This window comes from Acipenser ruthenus, chromosome 13 (genome assembly GCF_902713425.1).
Source record: "Acipenser ruthenus chromosome 13, fAciRut3.2 maternal haplotype, whole genome shotgun sequence".
Classification (NCBI taxonomy): Eukaryota; Metazoa; Chordata; class Actinopteri; order Acipenseriformes; family Acipenseridae; genus Acipenser; species Acipenser ruthenus.
Genome location: NC_081201.1, coordinates 39,264,696 through 39,281,925, shown reverse-complemented (window position 1 = coordinate 39,281,925; position 17,230 = coordinate 39,264,696). Strand labels below are relative to the sequence as shown.

At 40.4% G+C, this 17,230-nt stretch overlaps 1 protein-coding gene across 7 annotated transcripts in view; it reads right to left on the bottom strand.

Annotated features, from left to right (window-relative positions):
• The window catches only part of LOC117418260 (attractin-like protein 1), a 172,842-nt gene that overhangs the window by 135,076 nt on the left and 20,536 nt on the right, over positions 1-17,230 (bottom strand). For all 7 annotated transcript variants that reach the window (XM_058985394.1, XM_058985392.1, XM_058985391.1 and 4 more), the window contains exons 2-10: positions 16,231-16,314; positions 15,805-15,918; positions 15,166-15,294; positions 13,036-13,244; positions 10,537-10,711; positions 9,602-9,689; positions 8,015-8,270; positions 6,706-6,889; positions 4,976-5,130 (exon numbers count right to left, since the gene is read on the bottom strand). In XM_058985394.1, the coding sequence (XP_058841377.1) occupies positions 4,976-5,130; positions 6,706-6,889; positions 8,015-8,270; positions 9,602-9,689; positions 10,537-10,711; positions 13,036-13,244; positions 15,166-15,294; positions 15,805-15,918; positions 16,231-16,314 (1,394 nt within the window). The remainder of the gene's footprint in view (positions 1-4,975; positions 5,131-6,705; positions 6,890-8,014; positions 8,271-9,601; positions 9,690-10,536; positions 10,712-13,035; positions 13,245-15,165; positions 15,295-15,804; positions 15,919-16,230; positions 16,315-17,230) is intronic.

Below are 17,230 nucleotides of genomic sequence, written 5' to 3'. Positions count from 1 at the left end.
TCCCAGCCCTGACACAAAGCTGAAAAAGGGAAGCTGGTAAAAGACAGCAGGGATATAGCCAGGACTCTCCCCATTTACATTTATTGTAATGTGAACAACTTCACAGTTCTATACCAGCTTTCTTTGTCTAAACCACTGGTTTGGTAATTAAGATATTATATAGAAGTGGATCTATTCAGGTGCTTGTGCAACTGTCTTTTACAAAGCTACAGAACCCACCTCTATCATTTTTATTTAAAGGTGGGTTCTGACTAAAAACAGGTATAGCAAAACTCCCAGGAACCATACTTTGTTAAAATGCTTTAATGCACTACTTTGATGTACTATATAAATGTACACTCCATTAGTAGTGTACACACAACAAAACCAAAATAGTTAATAGATTATTTGATTCCGAAGCTGAATTTTTAATTTTTTTTATTACAACCACTACCCTTTTAAACCATACATAAAGATACATCATCAGAATGAAATAATTTATTCATCTTCATACGATGTAAAACAGATTTCATTTTCCATTTTCTATAAAGGGGATTGGCTATTAAACAAAGCTGATGATAGCTGCTCCTGAGATAAGAACCACACAATCCTGGCAAGCTGCAGGGTGAGCGAGGCCTGCTTTGCTAATGTTGTTTGTCAAACTGGCATGTCCTTTCAGCACTGCACACAAATTCAAGTTACCAATTCCCTTACCTTTTCACGCCTTCTCAATAATGTTTCAAAATGGCACATGGTTCAACTGCTGCAGATAAATCAGCAGAACTCAACCGTTCCCCCAACCCTTTATACCTGGCACTGGCACAGCTCATCACAGTCTGCTCATTTATCCAGTGTGGTGCATACATCTTGACATAATACAGTTTACTTTGATTTTATTAATAATTTATTTGATATGGATAGATATTGGTATGAACCAGCTCCCTAAGCTGCATAAATGAAGAATTGGTTTAAATGTAAATGGCAATTCTGTATGCATGTTTGGGGGGTGAAGGCAAACGCTGTAAATCAGGGCTGCACAGTTTATGGTTCTTGAGCAACATATGGCTCATTGATTTCCACAACATGGGTCTATTGCAGAATTCCATTGAAGTTTTTATTTATTTATTTATTTATTTATTTCAAAAGACTGCAGAGGCAATCTGTAGTCTTAGGTAGACATACAGTTAAAATGAATTGAAGTGATTTGTGTCTCCAAGAGTAGCTGCTACTATTAAATCAGCTTTTCGGTAAACTCAACTGTATTGTTTTTTGTATGGACTACAGCTTCCTTTTTGTGGCTTGTGGCTGTATTACCATATCAGCACACCAAGTGAAATGACTGCAGACAACCCCCTTCCTGTATCTGTGAATGCTGGGCTCTCGAGAAAGGCAGCCCTTATTATCAGGAGTCCCTTCAGGACAGCTTCATTACACTTACAAAAAGTACCGAAAAGACATGAAGGCTTCACAGGCCAACATGTCCCTGTAAAACAGCTAACGATAAAACCCTTATCAGGAATAAAGAGGGCATAAAACAAAAACAAACAGAGAAAGTGTTGTGCCAGGCTATCAATATCAATGCTTCGTGTACCAATATTAACCGCAAACAATGCACTGCACGCTGGGATAATTAGTGTGCATGATGTTTACAGAATAGACCGCAATGGGTTCCACTATAGCTGTGATGGAGTAATACACAACTAATTGCTGCCTTGGACGCTAGAGAAACACATTTACAACTTAAGTGCTTTAACTATCATAAAATGCGAATCCACTGCAGCTGTAAAAATGCACTGCTGGAGATCACCTCCATAATGTGCTTGTAATCACAGAAGTTGAGGCACTACTCAGCATGCTGCGTATGCACAAAACACAACCTGGGCTTTTATATAGACAAATGCCAACTCTCAAAGCAATTTGCTTCAGTACCGTTTGTAAAGCGAAAGGTAGCGGGTTTAAAGTCTTCATGGTCTTAAAAGGATACAGACAAGCTGAAAAGTGAAAAATCCTATTCCGTGTCACAACAGGAAACGTAAAAGTGCATTGAACCAATGGCATGTTTATCATGAAAGACTTCAACCATCCAAGCTGTCACCTGGGTACATGTAAAATGATCTAAAATGACAGTCCAGTTGTCTGGACTACTAATTCACCTAATATGCCAAACCTCGAAAACTCATTCCAGTTGTAGTTGTGTGTCACTTCTTCAAACAAAGTGTGCTTGGGAATAAAATATCCAACCATTTTTTTATGTAATGGCTCCTAAACCGTGGGTTTAAAATTGAGAGTTAGAAACTTAGATAATTTGAACCGAAAACGGCCAATGTTTCCGCAGCAATAAAGTCGAATGCCATAAAAAGCCACAGTGTAGAGAACAACAAAAGAATGGTCAGCTGGCGTGACAACACACTGCTCACAAACGCAGCAGCTGCCAGCAGGTAACAGAATGCTACATTATCCAGGATCCCTCTTGGCTAAAGGGGAAGACTTGGTTTTCATCTTCACCTCCCGCAGGGGTGCAAATTTGACTATGGCGCTAGAATCTATTGCCAGGGTACCTCATGTAGCGCCAGCAACACTAAATTCTGGTGCCAATAGATAGTTTCTCATTGGGTCTGGACTTGTCACATGACCCACCCATACTCATCCACAGACACAGGAGAGAAGGTTTGTGTCACGTGGGAAGTGAGGGGGGGGCTTGATTAGGGTGGGGTTTGATCATTTAGCACCAGGAGGCTTCTCTGGTGCTTAACTTTCAAAACAGTTTAGCACCAACTTTGTAAACCCCCTGCACCCCTGTCCCAGGGTCTCTATGGCACCAGTTCCTAAGAAGTCATGTAATCTGGCAGGGAAGCCAGGCCTTGGCACATCAAAAAGCAGGCTTGCTTCAAAGCAGCTCATTAACTGGGCTTCTTCTGATACAGGTGTGTGCGTGGGTGTGGGTGTGGATGTGTTAGTCTGGACATGGATGAGACAGCTCAAAGGAACACCAGTTGTTGTAGACAGCTCCTTATGGATAGACAAATGCTTCTGCACAGCATAATGGAGGCAGTGTTCTTTAAAAACAAGACATCAGTCCAAGGCCTGGTCTACTTTCTGGACATTAAAAGATGCCAAGGCACTATTTCTATTTGATTTTGTCCTGTCTAAATGGCAACACTGGTCCTGGCCCTGGCTAATGTAATACAATTGAACTGTCCAATCCCTAAATGATAAATAAATAGTCACAGAACTTTCCTAGATTGAGATGTAGCCTCCCAGTGGGGTTATGCAAACAAAACATACAGCATAGAACAAACTCTGCACTGGGAAAGCTCTATGTTGCTAGACCGCAATATTCTACTTGCTACAGCCCAAGACCATACAAGTGGGTTTAAAAACAGGAGAAATAATCCACGGGGGTCTGCGTAGTTGCTCTACACAATTAATGATGTGTGTCAATCTCTTCAAAACAGGGTCATTTTAAAATCAATAAAATGTTGGCGGTGCTTAAACCTGCCGCTGTTTAGGTGAATCCTACAGCCCCCATATTCTGTTACTTCGTTATTTCCTTCCTAGCTTATTTATCTCTGCAATTCCAGAATAAGTAAGAGATCTGTGTTGAATTTGTTTTGTATTTTGGCGATGCGAGCTTATAACAGTAACAAATCATTTCCTAGTTATAATGAGGACACCTCTATCAAATAAGCAACCTTTCTGTGCAGAAGCACATGCATTCCGTACAGAGCCACTTACACCCTCCCTGTACATTTTTAATAACAAACAGGACAGCGACCACTGGGCAGGAACTGTTTTTTTAAAAGCTAAAATCACAGCTAAGCCCATGTTTAATTTCCTCTCAGGATATTAGAATCAGTCGTAATATGAGAATGTGCTGTATTAAAAAAAAAAAAAAAAAAAAAAAACTAACGATCCCTTAGATGAAAAGTTACACATTTTATTACATTTATTTAACATTTGTATTTTAATCTTTGTTTATGGAAAGCAGAGACTCTAGATGCCTCTTGTATTTCTCCACCAAAAAAATACATTATCAGACTGAGTTACCAGCACGGGTTAGATTACTCCCCTGGGGTCATTTGTAGAGGTCAAATTCCTGCTTATTTGGGTTTTGCATGAAATATCATCTCCATGGCAAAAAAAAAAAAAAAGATAAATAATGCTGCAGCTACAATCTAGCACGGACCTTTACTGCAGTAATTGAGATAAAACCCCAGAAGCATTTATGTATACCTACTGCACAGTCTGAGTGTATGTACAATTGAGGCTGGATTAAGGTTCTGGTTTGTACTGTACTTATTTTTTATATATAGTACACAGTACTGCTCAGTTATAACACTGTGGTTAGTAGCCATAAATGTAGAGACGGTGCTAAGTGTTCAGCTTCATAATGAGAATGCATGTGCATGGCATTGTGGGGGAATTAGCACCTATAGCTATAATGAATTTTAACCATCTCTGCACTAAAAGAGCTTTATAAAGATGATAGACATGTGTAACGTTTCTGAAGACGAGTAAATACATTTTTAAAAAGTTCCTTTATCTAATCTGTTTTTAGTTTTACATGTAGTCTACTGTACATAATACACAGAAGGGCATCTAGGTGGATGACATGAACTATGAGGACAGGTTCAAATAATTAAATCTTCAGCCTAGAAAAAAGAAGGGACTTGAAGTCTTTAAAATCATAAACGGTATAGATAAAGTTAACCAAAGACACTACTTCAAATCTAGCACAGGAACAAAGCTACCAGATATTGTAATTGCAATTAGAGAAGATGAAAAGATGAAAAGAACATATATTTTAAAATGTACATTTACAGTGTACAGTACAAGAACCTACCCAAGTTTATTTTACTCTCTCTTTCAAATACTGTTCATTTATATGCCTGTATTTTGGAATTAAAAAGGACGGATTGTATTTTATTAAAGACACAGCAGTCACTGTAGCACTTGTGTGTAGTTTTGTAGAAGAACAATATTTGGAAATACATACCAATGTCGTACGCTATGAAATCAGATGAAAAGCACTTGGCCCCATTGCTCAGAGCTGTATCATTATGTGTGTTTCCTCCAAAAACCAGCACAACACCACTGAGGATGACAGCTGAATGGAGGTACCGCGCAAGCCCACTTTCCTTCAAGATTGTCCTGCAAGAAAAAGGAGACTTTTGTGAAGTAAAAGCCTTCATGACGTTCCTTTTCAACAGTTCAAACCTTTTCTTTTTTTTTTTTATAGGGGAAGGGGGTGGTGATGAGGCTTTCATATTTTTTGTCTGAGAGCACTCACTAGCACCTATTGGGAATATTTCTCAAAGCGTTTATTTTTGCCTTTGAAAATGCAAACATATCTGCAGAAAAATAAATGTCAGTCGTTTTCTTCTATCATTTCATTTTCAAACAAAACTTTCAAAATCCCTGGGAAACTTCCATTGTGCATTGCTGCACTCTTTACTGAAGCTTTACATTCTCTGAAGAGTTTCGCTCAAGCATGCCTGACTCCTGCCTCTATAGCAACATTTTACACTCACTTCAGAAATAAAAACTCAAGAACAAATTGGAAGTTTTTACATATGGATTACAAATTTTTATTTTTTAATTTTTTTTTTTGTACCCAAATTCCAATTATTTCTCCTTAAGATTTTATTAAGACAATTATTCATATGGCATTTACTTGCTTTTTATATTTCATGCAAACACAATGTAACATTTCCTATACTGTATGTGCATTTGAAATCCTGAACATATTTGAAAGCAGTGTATTATCTAATACAGGGGTCTCCAACCTTGGTCCTGGAGAGCCCCTATCCTGCAGGTTTTATAGGTGTCTTTACATCTTCAGTTGCTGAAGATCTAGAACACATGTTAATCTCGACTAATTAAACCAATAATAGATTCAACTGAGTAACTGAAAGCTCAGTTGAAACGAAAATCGGGAGACCCTGTAGCCCTCCAGGACAGGGGCTGGAGACCCATGATATAGTATAATAAATAAACAAACACATACATACATACATACATACATACATACATACATAAATAGACATTAACCAAACTCTAAAAGCAAAGGTCAGATCACAAACACAAGTGGACATTTTTATTTAAATCTCAAAAATCAACAGCAAATCTGTAAACCATTTGCAAAACAATTTACTGAATATGTAGCAAATAAAATAAATTACTTTAAGATATTTGGCTTGAGTCCCACTGCTCAGCTGCTGCTGCTCTGCCGCTGACAGGACAGCGTACACATAAGAACATAAGAAAGTTTACAAACGAGAGGAGGCCATTGGCCCATCTTGCTCGTTTGGTTGTTAGCAGCATATTGATCCCAGAATCTCATCAAGCAGCTTCCTGAAGGAACCCAGAGTGTCAGGTTCAACAACATTACTGGGGAGTTGGTTCCAGATTCCCATGATTCTGTGTAAAAAACTGCCTCCCATTTTCTGTTCTGAATGCCCCTTTATCTAATCTCCACTTGTGACCCCTGGTCCTTGTTTCTTTTTCAGGTCGAAAAAGTCCCTTGGGTTGACATTGTCAATACCTTTTAGAATTTTGAATGCTTGAATCAGGAGACCTAGTTTGAGGCAACTTTGCTGTATGCATCATGCAGTGGCCTGAAACCTTGTCTCCTGAAACCGAGTTCCAAGCCACAAAGTGGCTTCGTGTTCCCTCAGCTCAAGATTTTCCTTCTAGTTACAATCGCATCATTGCGCAGTGACTTACCATGTCCGGGTTCGAACTTCGTATCTATAGAGATCGTCCACCAAGCCGTACTTATTTGCTGGGAGAGCTTTGTATCCTCCGTGCACGTAAACGCATTTTGTCATTCCATCATAAACACTGCTGTGGCCGTAACCGCCTTGGACAATGGCTCCTTTAGTCTCTGGCACTAACCATGTGTTAGTCCCTATGAAAAAAATTAACAACATGAAGCAAGAGAGAAAGAAGAGACAGCCTAGTCGCACAAACAGACAGTTCCTACATTGGCATTGATGTTACTGAATCTGCTTCATGTTTAAGCAAACAAATCAGAAGGCATTTAGTGAAACTTTATCAGTATAACAAAAACACCACGCAGAAAGAAGCCCATCTTCACTTCCAAACCCTTTGTCTTGTATATACTGAGGCGCTGAAATGTAGCTGTGACTTTCCAGCCTGGCTGTATAATTCAGTACATGATTAATGGCAAAGGGGCACTGAAGCACTCAACCGGTTTCAAAGCCAATGCTGTCTGGCCGTCCTGGATTGCATTGCACTCAGCCACAGCCATTCACAGTAATACCTTTAATAAATGAACCACAAAACAGGCTTGTGTGGCCGGCTTAGCAAAGTGTCTACTACACAGGCGCTCCTAGCAAAGTTACCCACAGCCTACAACTAGGAAGAAAGTCAAATAATCTTCATGTAGCTGACAATCAGCTACGGTGTGCAACCTCCCTCCACCACCACCAACCCCTACCCCCATCTAGTGGAGATTTTAGAAATTACACAAACTGGTTTAATATATTGCACTCCATTATCTACACTGCAATTGACGTCGTTAATTTGTAAACTCAAAACCAATTGTCTATTAGGAACAAGCTATTAGGAAATGCTACTCTTCCTTAAATCAGATCAGTTGTGCAGCGCTAAGCCGGACTGAAGCAGTAGTTTTACAAGATCATGTTTCTTCCTGACTTTGTTAACTGTGTGTTAAATAAATACAACAATCAATATTATCTAAACATTAAATAAAAGCAGGTGGTCAGAAACGTTACATGCAATACAGCAACATTAAATATAGGTGACCACAAGGGTCATGCTCAAAATTAAAAAGACCTACTAATTGTATTACCTACAAATGACAAAGGTGTTAGATCAGTGGTGCACAAGTCGGTCCTGGAGGGTCACTGCCCCTCCGGGTTTTCACGCCAACTGTACCCTAAAGTACTTTACTGGACCTTACTAGAAGCTTAATTGTTAGAACAAAAACCAGGAGGGACACCGGCCCTCCATGACCTGAGTTGTGCACCACTGTATTAGATCCACTTACTTAAATTGTATTCCTGCACATTGCTGATGTATCCATATACAGCTGAATATCCAAAAATGAGGATCATTATAACATCTCCACTGTCCAGCTCAACGATATGTGCAGAGTGCCCCTCCACACCGTATTGCTGGTCATGCACCAGCACCGTGGGAGACTTTGCAGACCAGGTCTGGCTCGGGATGTTGAATACCCATAATTCATCCGTGACATTCCCATTACTGGTTTCCATTTTACCTCCATACATGTAGACGTCACTCTGCAAGAAAATAAAGCCGATACTGGAACGTTAGGTACAGAAAAGAGAAAAAAAGTATGAAAACATCTTGGTCTGGGCTGATCCAACAGGTACACCACGTTACAGGTCTCAAGTGAACACACCTGATCCAACAGGTACACCACGTTACAGGTCTCAAGTGAACACACCTGATCCAACAGGTACACCACGTTACAGGTCTCAAGTGAACACACCTGATCCAACAGGTAAACCATGTGACAGGTCTCCAGTGAACACACCTGATCCAACAGGTACACCACGTTACAGGTCTCCAGTGAACACACCTGATCCAACTGCAATTATTTGAAATCATTCTCATCCATTTAACAATACTTACTACCTGTTCTTTCTGGACTTTACTCATACAAGCAAATAGTTACTATAAAGTTTAACTGCTCTTAGTCGAACTCGCTTTTATAATTTACTGTGTGCTTTATTTTATTTATACTTGAATTGATTTTATTGTACTTTCATAACTGCTCATCTGTATTTTGACATTCTGTAATGTGATATTTTATAATGTGATAACCTGTTATTTAATATTTCATTATGCGATACTTTGATAACTTGCAACAAGTGGAAGTCACCCTGGATAAGTCTGCTAAGAAATAAATAAATAAAATAATTTAGTTGATAAATGATACTGTTAAATCTAAGCTCAACAGTGCCATCGTGTGGCTTAAAAAAATGCACCATGAAGTAAGCATTGGAATGTTTCTCCTGCGTGCTGGCTTGGGTTACAGCGAGCCTCCTCCAATCACACTGCCGAGCCTGCCCGATGAGCGAGCCTCCTCCAATCACACTGCCGAGCCTGCCCGATGAGCGAGCCTCCTCCAATCACACTGCCAGCCTGCCCGATGAGCGAGCCTCCTCCAATCACACTGCCGAGCCTGCCCGATGAGCGAGCCTCCTCCAATCACACTGCCAGCCTGCCCGATGAGCGAGCCTCCTCCAATCACACTGCCGAGCCTGCCCGATGAGCGAGCCTCCTCCAATCACACTGCCGAGCCTGCCCGATGAGCGAGCCTCCTCCAATCACACTGCCGAGCCTGCCCGATGAGCGAGCCTCCTCCAATCACACTGCCGAGCCTGCCCGATGAGCGAGCCTCCTCCAATCACACTGCCGAGCCTGCCCGATGAGCGAGCCTCCTCCAATCACACTGCCGAGCCTGCCCGATGAGCGAGCCTCCTCCACACTGCCGAGCCTGCCCGATGAGCGAGCCTCCTCCATCGGGAGAACTACATGCATGAAAACTCCCCCTTTTTGCTGTCTCTCACTATGTTGGTATAACAGGTAAATGCTAGCCTCTTACCTGATACAAAGCGAGAGAGTGTCCATACCTCTGGAGAGGACCACTGTTAATTGGTACAACATTCCATATACTGCTCTCAATATTGTAACTGCAATAGAAACAGAATATTAGTGAAGGCTATACCTACAATTCATCCTAAGATTATATCATTTGGAAAAAGTCAATGCATTAAAAATGACAATTTTTGACATCAAGCATATTGCTGAATTTAAATCACTCGTTGAAACGAAACCTGATGAGCGCTGATCCCAGTCTACCTACTGTGGCATCATTAACGGCAAAGCATGAGAAAGTTAAGATAGATGCCCAGCTTTGGAAACAGACCAGACCCGCTCCTTCAGACCAGACTGAGTCAAATCAAATTGCTTTCTTTTCTTTTAAAATGCAAGAAGACACCTGCTCCAGCAAGGATCTCTTGGGAATGCTGCAGTGGTCTGACATGAGAAGCACAAGGATCTCTTGGGAATGCTCAGTGGTGTGACATGAGAAGCACAAGGATCTCTTGGGAATGCTGCAGTGGTGTGACATGAGAAGCACAAGGATCTCTTGGGAATGCTGCAGTGGTCTGACATGAGAAGCACAAGGATCTCTTGGGAATGCTGCAGTGGTGTGACATGAGAAGCACAAGGATCTCTTGGGAATGCTCAGTGGTGTGACATGAGAAGCACAAGGATCTCTTGGGAATGCTCAGTGGTCTGACATGAGAAGCACAAGGATCTCTTGGGAATGCTGCAGTGGTGTGACATGAGAAGCACAAGGATCTCTTGGCAATGCTGCAGCGGTCTGACATGAGAAAGCACAAGGATCTCTTGGGAATGCTGCAGTGGTGTGACATGAGAAGCACAAGGATCTCTTGGGAATGCTCAGTGGTCTGACATGAGAAGCACAAGGATCTCTTGGGAATGCTCAGTGGTGTGACATGAGAAAGCACTTACTTTAAAACCATTTGGAAGGAGCTGTAGTTGAACGTGTAGCCTCCGATCACCCACATGAACTTCCCGTGCATAACAGTCTTATGGGAAGTACGGCTGACAGACGGGCTGAATGGTTTCACATTTGGCAGCACCCAGTAGGATTCTGTAGAAGGAACTGATAGGGAGCAATCTGGACCTGAGTTTTAAAAGAAGCAAAGTTAAACAAAATTACCATTCATGTTATTTATTTATTTATACTAGGTTTTGGAAAGCAATGTGTCACTTATTGTACAGCTGAACATAATATATTCCCTGCACTTTTAAAAGCCTTGTGTTAAAACAACACACACATACAGCTGGTTTCACTGATCTCAATTAGCGCAACGGTTAGACTACCTTACCTTTAAGAGGTATCACTAGGAGGTCCCAGATTAGTGTCTGTGAAACCGGCACTTAAACAAATAAAGGATATTCCTAGCATGTTATTAAATGAAATAATTGAGACTAAGTTGTTAATACTTTTCCATTAAGTGCATTGCACAGTACAATGATCATTGGTTCTTTGTGCAGGTAAGTAATTCTCACTGAAAAGAACAACTCATTGGGTCACGCAGGCCATGGAATTGGAATTTGGAATTTTAGTGGAATTTTATGAATTGGTTCTCTTTGAATAAACTTCAAATCAAGTAGTGTTGGAATTACTGGCTACTTTAGTAATACTGTTGATGAACACAATCTCGAAATGGTCAGGCAGGTAAGTGACTTGCAATGTCCTTTGTGCTGTGGATACGAGCATTGCCTGGGTGAGTCGGTACAAAAACAATCCATTGATTGTTCTTCAGATTCTGAACGCACGGATATCACTGTAACCACTCTAATGACCATTTGTGGATTTCAGTCTTGTCATTGATTATACTTGCTGTAACCTTTTGTTACATTAAGAATAAAAGCAGCTCTAAAATTAAATTATTGTATATCAATATAAACACACAGGGGTTGAAAAAACAAAACAAACAAAAAAAAACACATTTCCATTTTCCAGAGAATTTCATTAATATTAATCTATGCATCGTATCATTCCAGTTGAACGTATTTCACATGCATATAATGCATGCATATCATGCACTATTCACACGTCCTAATTAATGCACAGCCACCTGAAAACTGACAGGGAATGAAGAAAATGGAAACCATCTGGTTACTTGCAGCTGGTCAGAGATGGGCAACTCCATGATCCAACAATGTTAATTGCTTAATTGCACCAATTAACCCTCCTTCGAGGTCCTAAAGCTGTTCACTTCTTCATTACACCTGTCAAACCTGGTGTAGAATGGCCCTCGGAGAAGAGTTGCCCATGTATAACTAAGGCAGTGTATAAATGTCTTCTAATGGCATGCCATATTTCAAGACGACCACTAGAGGTCTCTAGTCACCTAAAGTAAAGAGTGCTTTCAGATCTGATTTATTATAAACAATACAGATCGTTCATTATTTTAACATGCAGAAAGTAATGAACGATTTGTATTGTTTATAATAAATTCTGCAGGTCCCAATGGCAATGTATATACAAATAACAGTGTTGGGTACTGTGATAATGAAACTTTTATTCTCAACTGCTACAGCATAATAACCCAGGCAGGCTCCCACATTACAATCCTCAGTTGGTCTACATTGCAGATAATACTCCTTGCTTTCCATAGTAAAATGAGTATCCTGTGTTATTTTTCTGAAGAAGCATGCATGTCACTATGCCTGTAATAACAGTGGCTTGAAATCTGGTTCCAGGAGATCGGGAGACCTAGTTTGAGGCAACTTTTTCTGTATCAAACCCGAAGTCTCCCCTGGTGTGCCATGCAGTGGCCTGAAACCTAGTCTGCTGAACAAGTTCCAAGCCATGAAGTGGCTTCGTGTTCCCTCAGCTTTCGATTCTACACTTGTCCCTGGCACAGAATATTTCCGGTCCTCCTCTTCTGATCCCACACTGTGCAGGATATCCTATACCACCAGCTGCCCTGATCTCAATCTGCTAAGTAAACTAATACTTGCAATCCTATCCCTGAACTTTCACTTTCCTGCTCATTGGTGCAAAATGTTTACCTAGGTTCACAGATATCTGGCATTAAGGTTTATTCATCTATGCATTTAAAAAATCACACTGGTTACATGCTTTCATTACAGCAACATGTTTGTTCTTTAATTTGTTAATAAAAACCCTCTAAAACGGAACGAAAACATTTTATATAAAAGCTAGTATGTAGGATGCATGGTGTCTCTTATTGCAAAAGAGGTGTCCAGCTTATAGGACTGCAAAGCATAGCTGAGCAGCGCAAACCGTTAAAATAAAAGACCCTACACACGACATATTAACATGAAAATCACACTCGGGAACTACTTACGAACACAAAAGACTAATCCATCTTAAAAGAGAGTTACGTCTTTAGCTATATGAAGGGTTACAAAAAAAAAAAAAAGTTGAAATGTTTTCATTACTTTTGCCACATGCTTTGAATAGGAACCTACCTTGCCAGCTGTCATTGCAAACACACAGCTTCTCCCCTGTCAGGTCACAATAGCCGTGGTCCGGGCTGCCACAGTTGTTTTTACAATAGGGAATGTCACATGCCTCCCCTTTCCAGTATTTGTCACATTCACAGTACACCCTGCTGGCAATCGAGTTACCAGTCGTACACTTCCCATGGCCTGAGCAATTGTTGGGGCAGGAATTCATTCTGCAAATCAAAGACAATTTCAAATGAAATAAGAGCCTCTGTTGCTGGTCTCACTTGTAATCACAAGGACTGGATGAATAAAATGAGTTGGAAAACAAAACGCTGTCCACGACACTGGAACAGTGAGAATGGTCATTTCAGGTGGTTTTCAATGCAGGCAAAGCACCACACAGCCAAACATCAACTTGACAACAACAAGAAAGTGTGTAGTGTGTTCGGATAAAGCATGCTTTTAATTATTCACCACATACCGCATATCCACGTCTGAGAACGTGTCTAATAAGGGAGCTGGCAGGAAGATGGGATTCTTCTTGCATATAAGGAAGTCACATGGAAATAATGAATCTAAAAAACCCATCCAGTACAAAGAGCAGCTCAACCTCTTAGCGGCTGGTACTGGACACACATTGTGCTACTGCTTGTGAAGCAAATTCACATTTGCAGAATCGGTATTTAAGTTTGGAGTGAACATATCCACTGTGGTATCTTAGGCACGCTTAGTTCTTCAGGTGCATTGAAAAAAGATTAAAAAGTTTTCTTGATTTTTGAATTTTATTTAGGCTGCTTATAACCCAAAGTGAATACAAAGAAGGATACCAAGTGTTCTGTAATGTGAAAACACACCAATATACACACACACACACACACACACACACAGTAGACTCCCGTTAATCCATTATCAAAATGGATTAGAGCAGATATCAGCATATCTGTGCAGAAGCGGACAGCCATCATTTAATTTAATTAAACTGAGTACAGTATAGTGCAAGGCAATGGACAGTACTGTTTTGTAGTTGCTGAAACCAGTGACAAGCGAGCAGAAATCAGACTTAAGACTCTTAGCCTGGCATAATATGAAGAGCAGTTATGACAATTAAAGACTCAGAGCAAGATTGACTTTTTTAAAGCAGCTCTCTGCCTCTGAACAACTGGATTTTCACAATAAATCATGGCTTTTATATTCATCCAAGCAGGCTAGGAATCTGCTAGTGTGAATGTATGTATGTATGTGTGTGTGTGTGTGTATATTCTGAAAACATACTGTATACTTACCAGCAAATATAACCACCCAGTTAATTCTATCACGTCTAACAAAATATCAAATACTGGGAAAGCAATGTATACAACTATCAAGATATTTTTTCAATGTCCTAATTTTAAAATAAAGACTTGAAGGAACAGTTGTTTGATCTACACCAAGTCATGCATGACCAACTGAGGAATTCCAAGATATAAAACATATACCAAAGCAACATGACCAAGTGGACTTTTGCATGTCATCAGGTCATTATATTCATCCCCCACAATGCTACACATTTATCAGCATTAAAAGAGCTTTTTTAAGTTGTTATATTACAGTTATTTGGTTGTTTTAAAACAGTCTGACCCGTACACACACGATATTGACCAGCGTCACGGTGATACCAGTTCCTGTCAGTAACACGCACACGCACACACGCACGCACGCACGCACGCACGCACGCACGCACACAGACACACAGGTGTGTTGAAGTACAAACCCATGCTCAGGAAAGGGAATGAGTTGGTGATAACAAGTGATTGGATGTTCTGCCCTTCACTCTGAACATTGTGTGCTGGTTCAGACACCATTACGAATTCTTTACAAAGCAACCATTCTCCCACAACCTGAATGAACTCACTTATTAATGGAGTCTCTGGAATGGTTACTAGGGCAGGTAGTGAGCAGTGGAAATGTAATGCATGTATATCAGGAAATAACGCACTTACCCAACTTTATTATGGAGCGAGTCAGTGACATAAAGCACGTGATACAGTGCCCAGGTAAGCTGCTGGAACACATGACTACACAGAGCTTCTAGCAATATCACCAGAAAACTACTTCCTGTCATTTCTAAACAGGAGCATGCCAAATGAAAACAAGCTGACGACAAATACTTACGAGTAAAAAATGTGGAATCCAGTTAAATTGTAAGCAGCGTCACTAAAAAAGTGCAGCAATGCATAGCCAGAAGTGGTTACTACCTCCGGTACAGTTTCATTCCCTCGTACCTCTGGGACTATAAGACCACTGTGGGGAGAAACACACGTTTAATAAACAGCACGGTGTTGTTACTGACTTACACTGGTTCTAAACAGTCCCCTACAGCACCACGATCCACACATGGCTCTGAATGCATCACACCCCCATGTAAAACTCACTACGGGTATGAAGGCCACTTCAGAAGAGCTGGTGTACGTTAGCCATACATTGACAAGGTGCCCCTGCTCCTTTGGGATTGTGCAGTAGCTCATCACTGAAAGGTCTGCTAGATGTTCCATGTATTTCTATAGACCTGCACACTGTGCCTAGGTTGGGTAGCACAAAGTTATGAAGCTTGGTGTATCTATAGCACCATATAGGTCGGTATTGTTAAGCACAGCTACCATCTGCAGCTTGGGACATACACTGATTATATGCTGCAGTTTGCATTCATGACTAGTGCAGCAGCTCCTTCAAAGTGACACAATGAGGACACATTATGAAAATATAACAAGAACAGACACAATTAGTCAAGATGCATATTCAAATGATACTCACCTAAACACTGCTATTAGAGGTGCATATATAGAATCTCCATCGTATACATACATATGGTCCCAGCTACATTCGGTAGCAAAGTGGTTAAATCGTAACCGTAATACTGCATTAGGACTGTAGAAATAAAATAGTAATTTCAACAACAACACCACAAATTAAATAAGTTTGAAAAGTAAAATATGTATATTTACACTATTCTTTCAGAAATTGGTATTTTCACAGGGAACTACATATTACATGGCAATGGGTAAACCCATGTAAAAATGACAGCCTTACTTATAATTGCTTTATAATTGATTCAGGATGTTAGTAACTCAGCTGCTATCTACTGAAGCTTTGGAGGATACTTTCTGTTTCAATAACAACAAGCAAATCATATTCTTATTTTAAAATAATGAAGAAGAAAACAAACTCTAAAGTACTTACTATCCCTCGATTAACCAGGTGCACTTTGTTTTATATTTATAATGTATCGGTCCATCTGTTAAATATCCAGAAGGTTCAGTTAATCTGAAAAATTCAAAAAGAAAGAACAGAGAGTCCATGGTTATTATTCGTGACAGTCACTTGCACATCGTTTGCAGTCGCCCCTTTAATGAGCATCTTCATTACTTTGGGATTTTACACATACCTTGGTGTTCAAGTAAGAGTGCATGAGTAAATATAGTGCCATGACACACAGATTTAAAAAACACTGTTAGGAAGCAAATCACTCAAGGACAGCAAGTGACAACAGGTTCCCTGACCCCCTGATTAAATAAATAAATAAATAAATAAATAAATAAATAAATAAACAAACAAACAAACAAACAGAAAGAAAGCCAGTTCAAATACAATACATTCCTCAGCACTGGCTCTTTCAACAACAATGTAGCAGCAATCAATACAATCAATCCAGTACAGGAGGTCAGCAGGTTTGTTTTATTTTAAATATCTTATCAAAGGCATTGCCAGGGACTGTAAGGAACCACACTGAACAGTCAGTTCTCTTCTCTATAGGACTGCTGACACAACTCTCAGGGACAGGACTGCCCCGGCAGCTTTGCCTGCAAAACAGCAATGTTGCCTGCAATACAGGTGAAGGCCACCTTTGTGCCTTGGGAGCTCAAACAGACTACACACAGAATTATAATAGTAATCTCTATCCTCAAATGGCAGAGCTATAGCGACCAGGTACCCAGTCCAATCATGTACATAGCAATCCGGTCTGATAATGTCACCCAGTTTGGAACCAGAGACAGGGTGAAAGGTCACTGTGCAAATAGAAAGGAGTGTTATTGTATTCTCCAGGGTGGTACAGTAATTCACTCTGCCGTCGCCAGTCCTTGACGTGTCTCAGTGGCAGGGCGTCTGCCTCTCTCAGCAGGAGTCGCAAGACAGACTATTAACTGAAGAGTATGAAGGTATCTGCAAGGCATATTGGGGT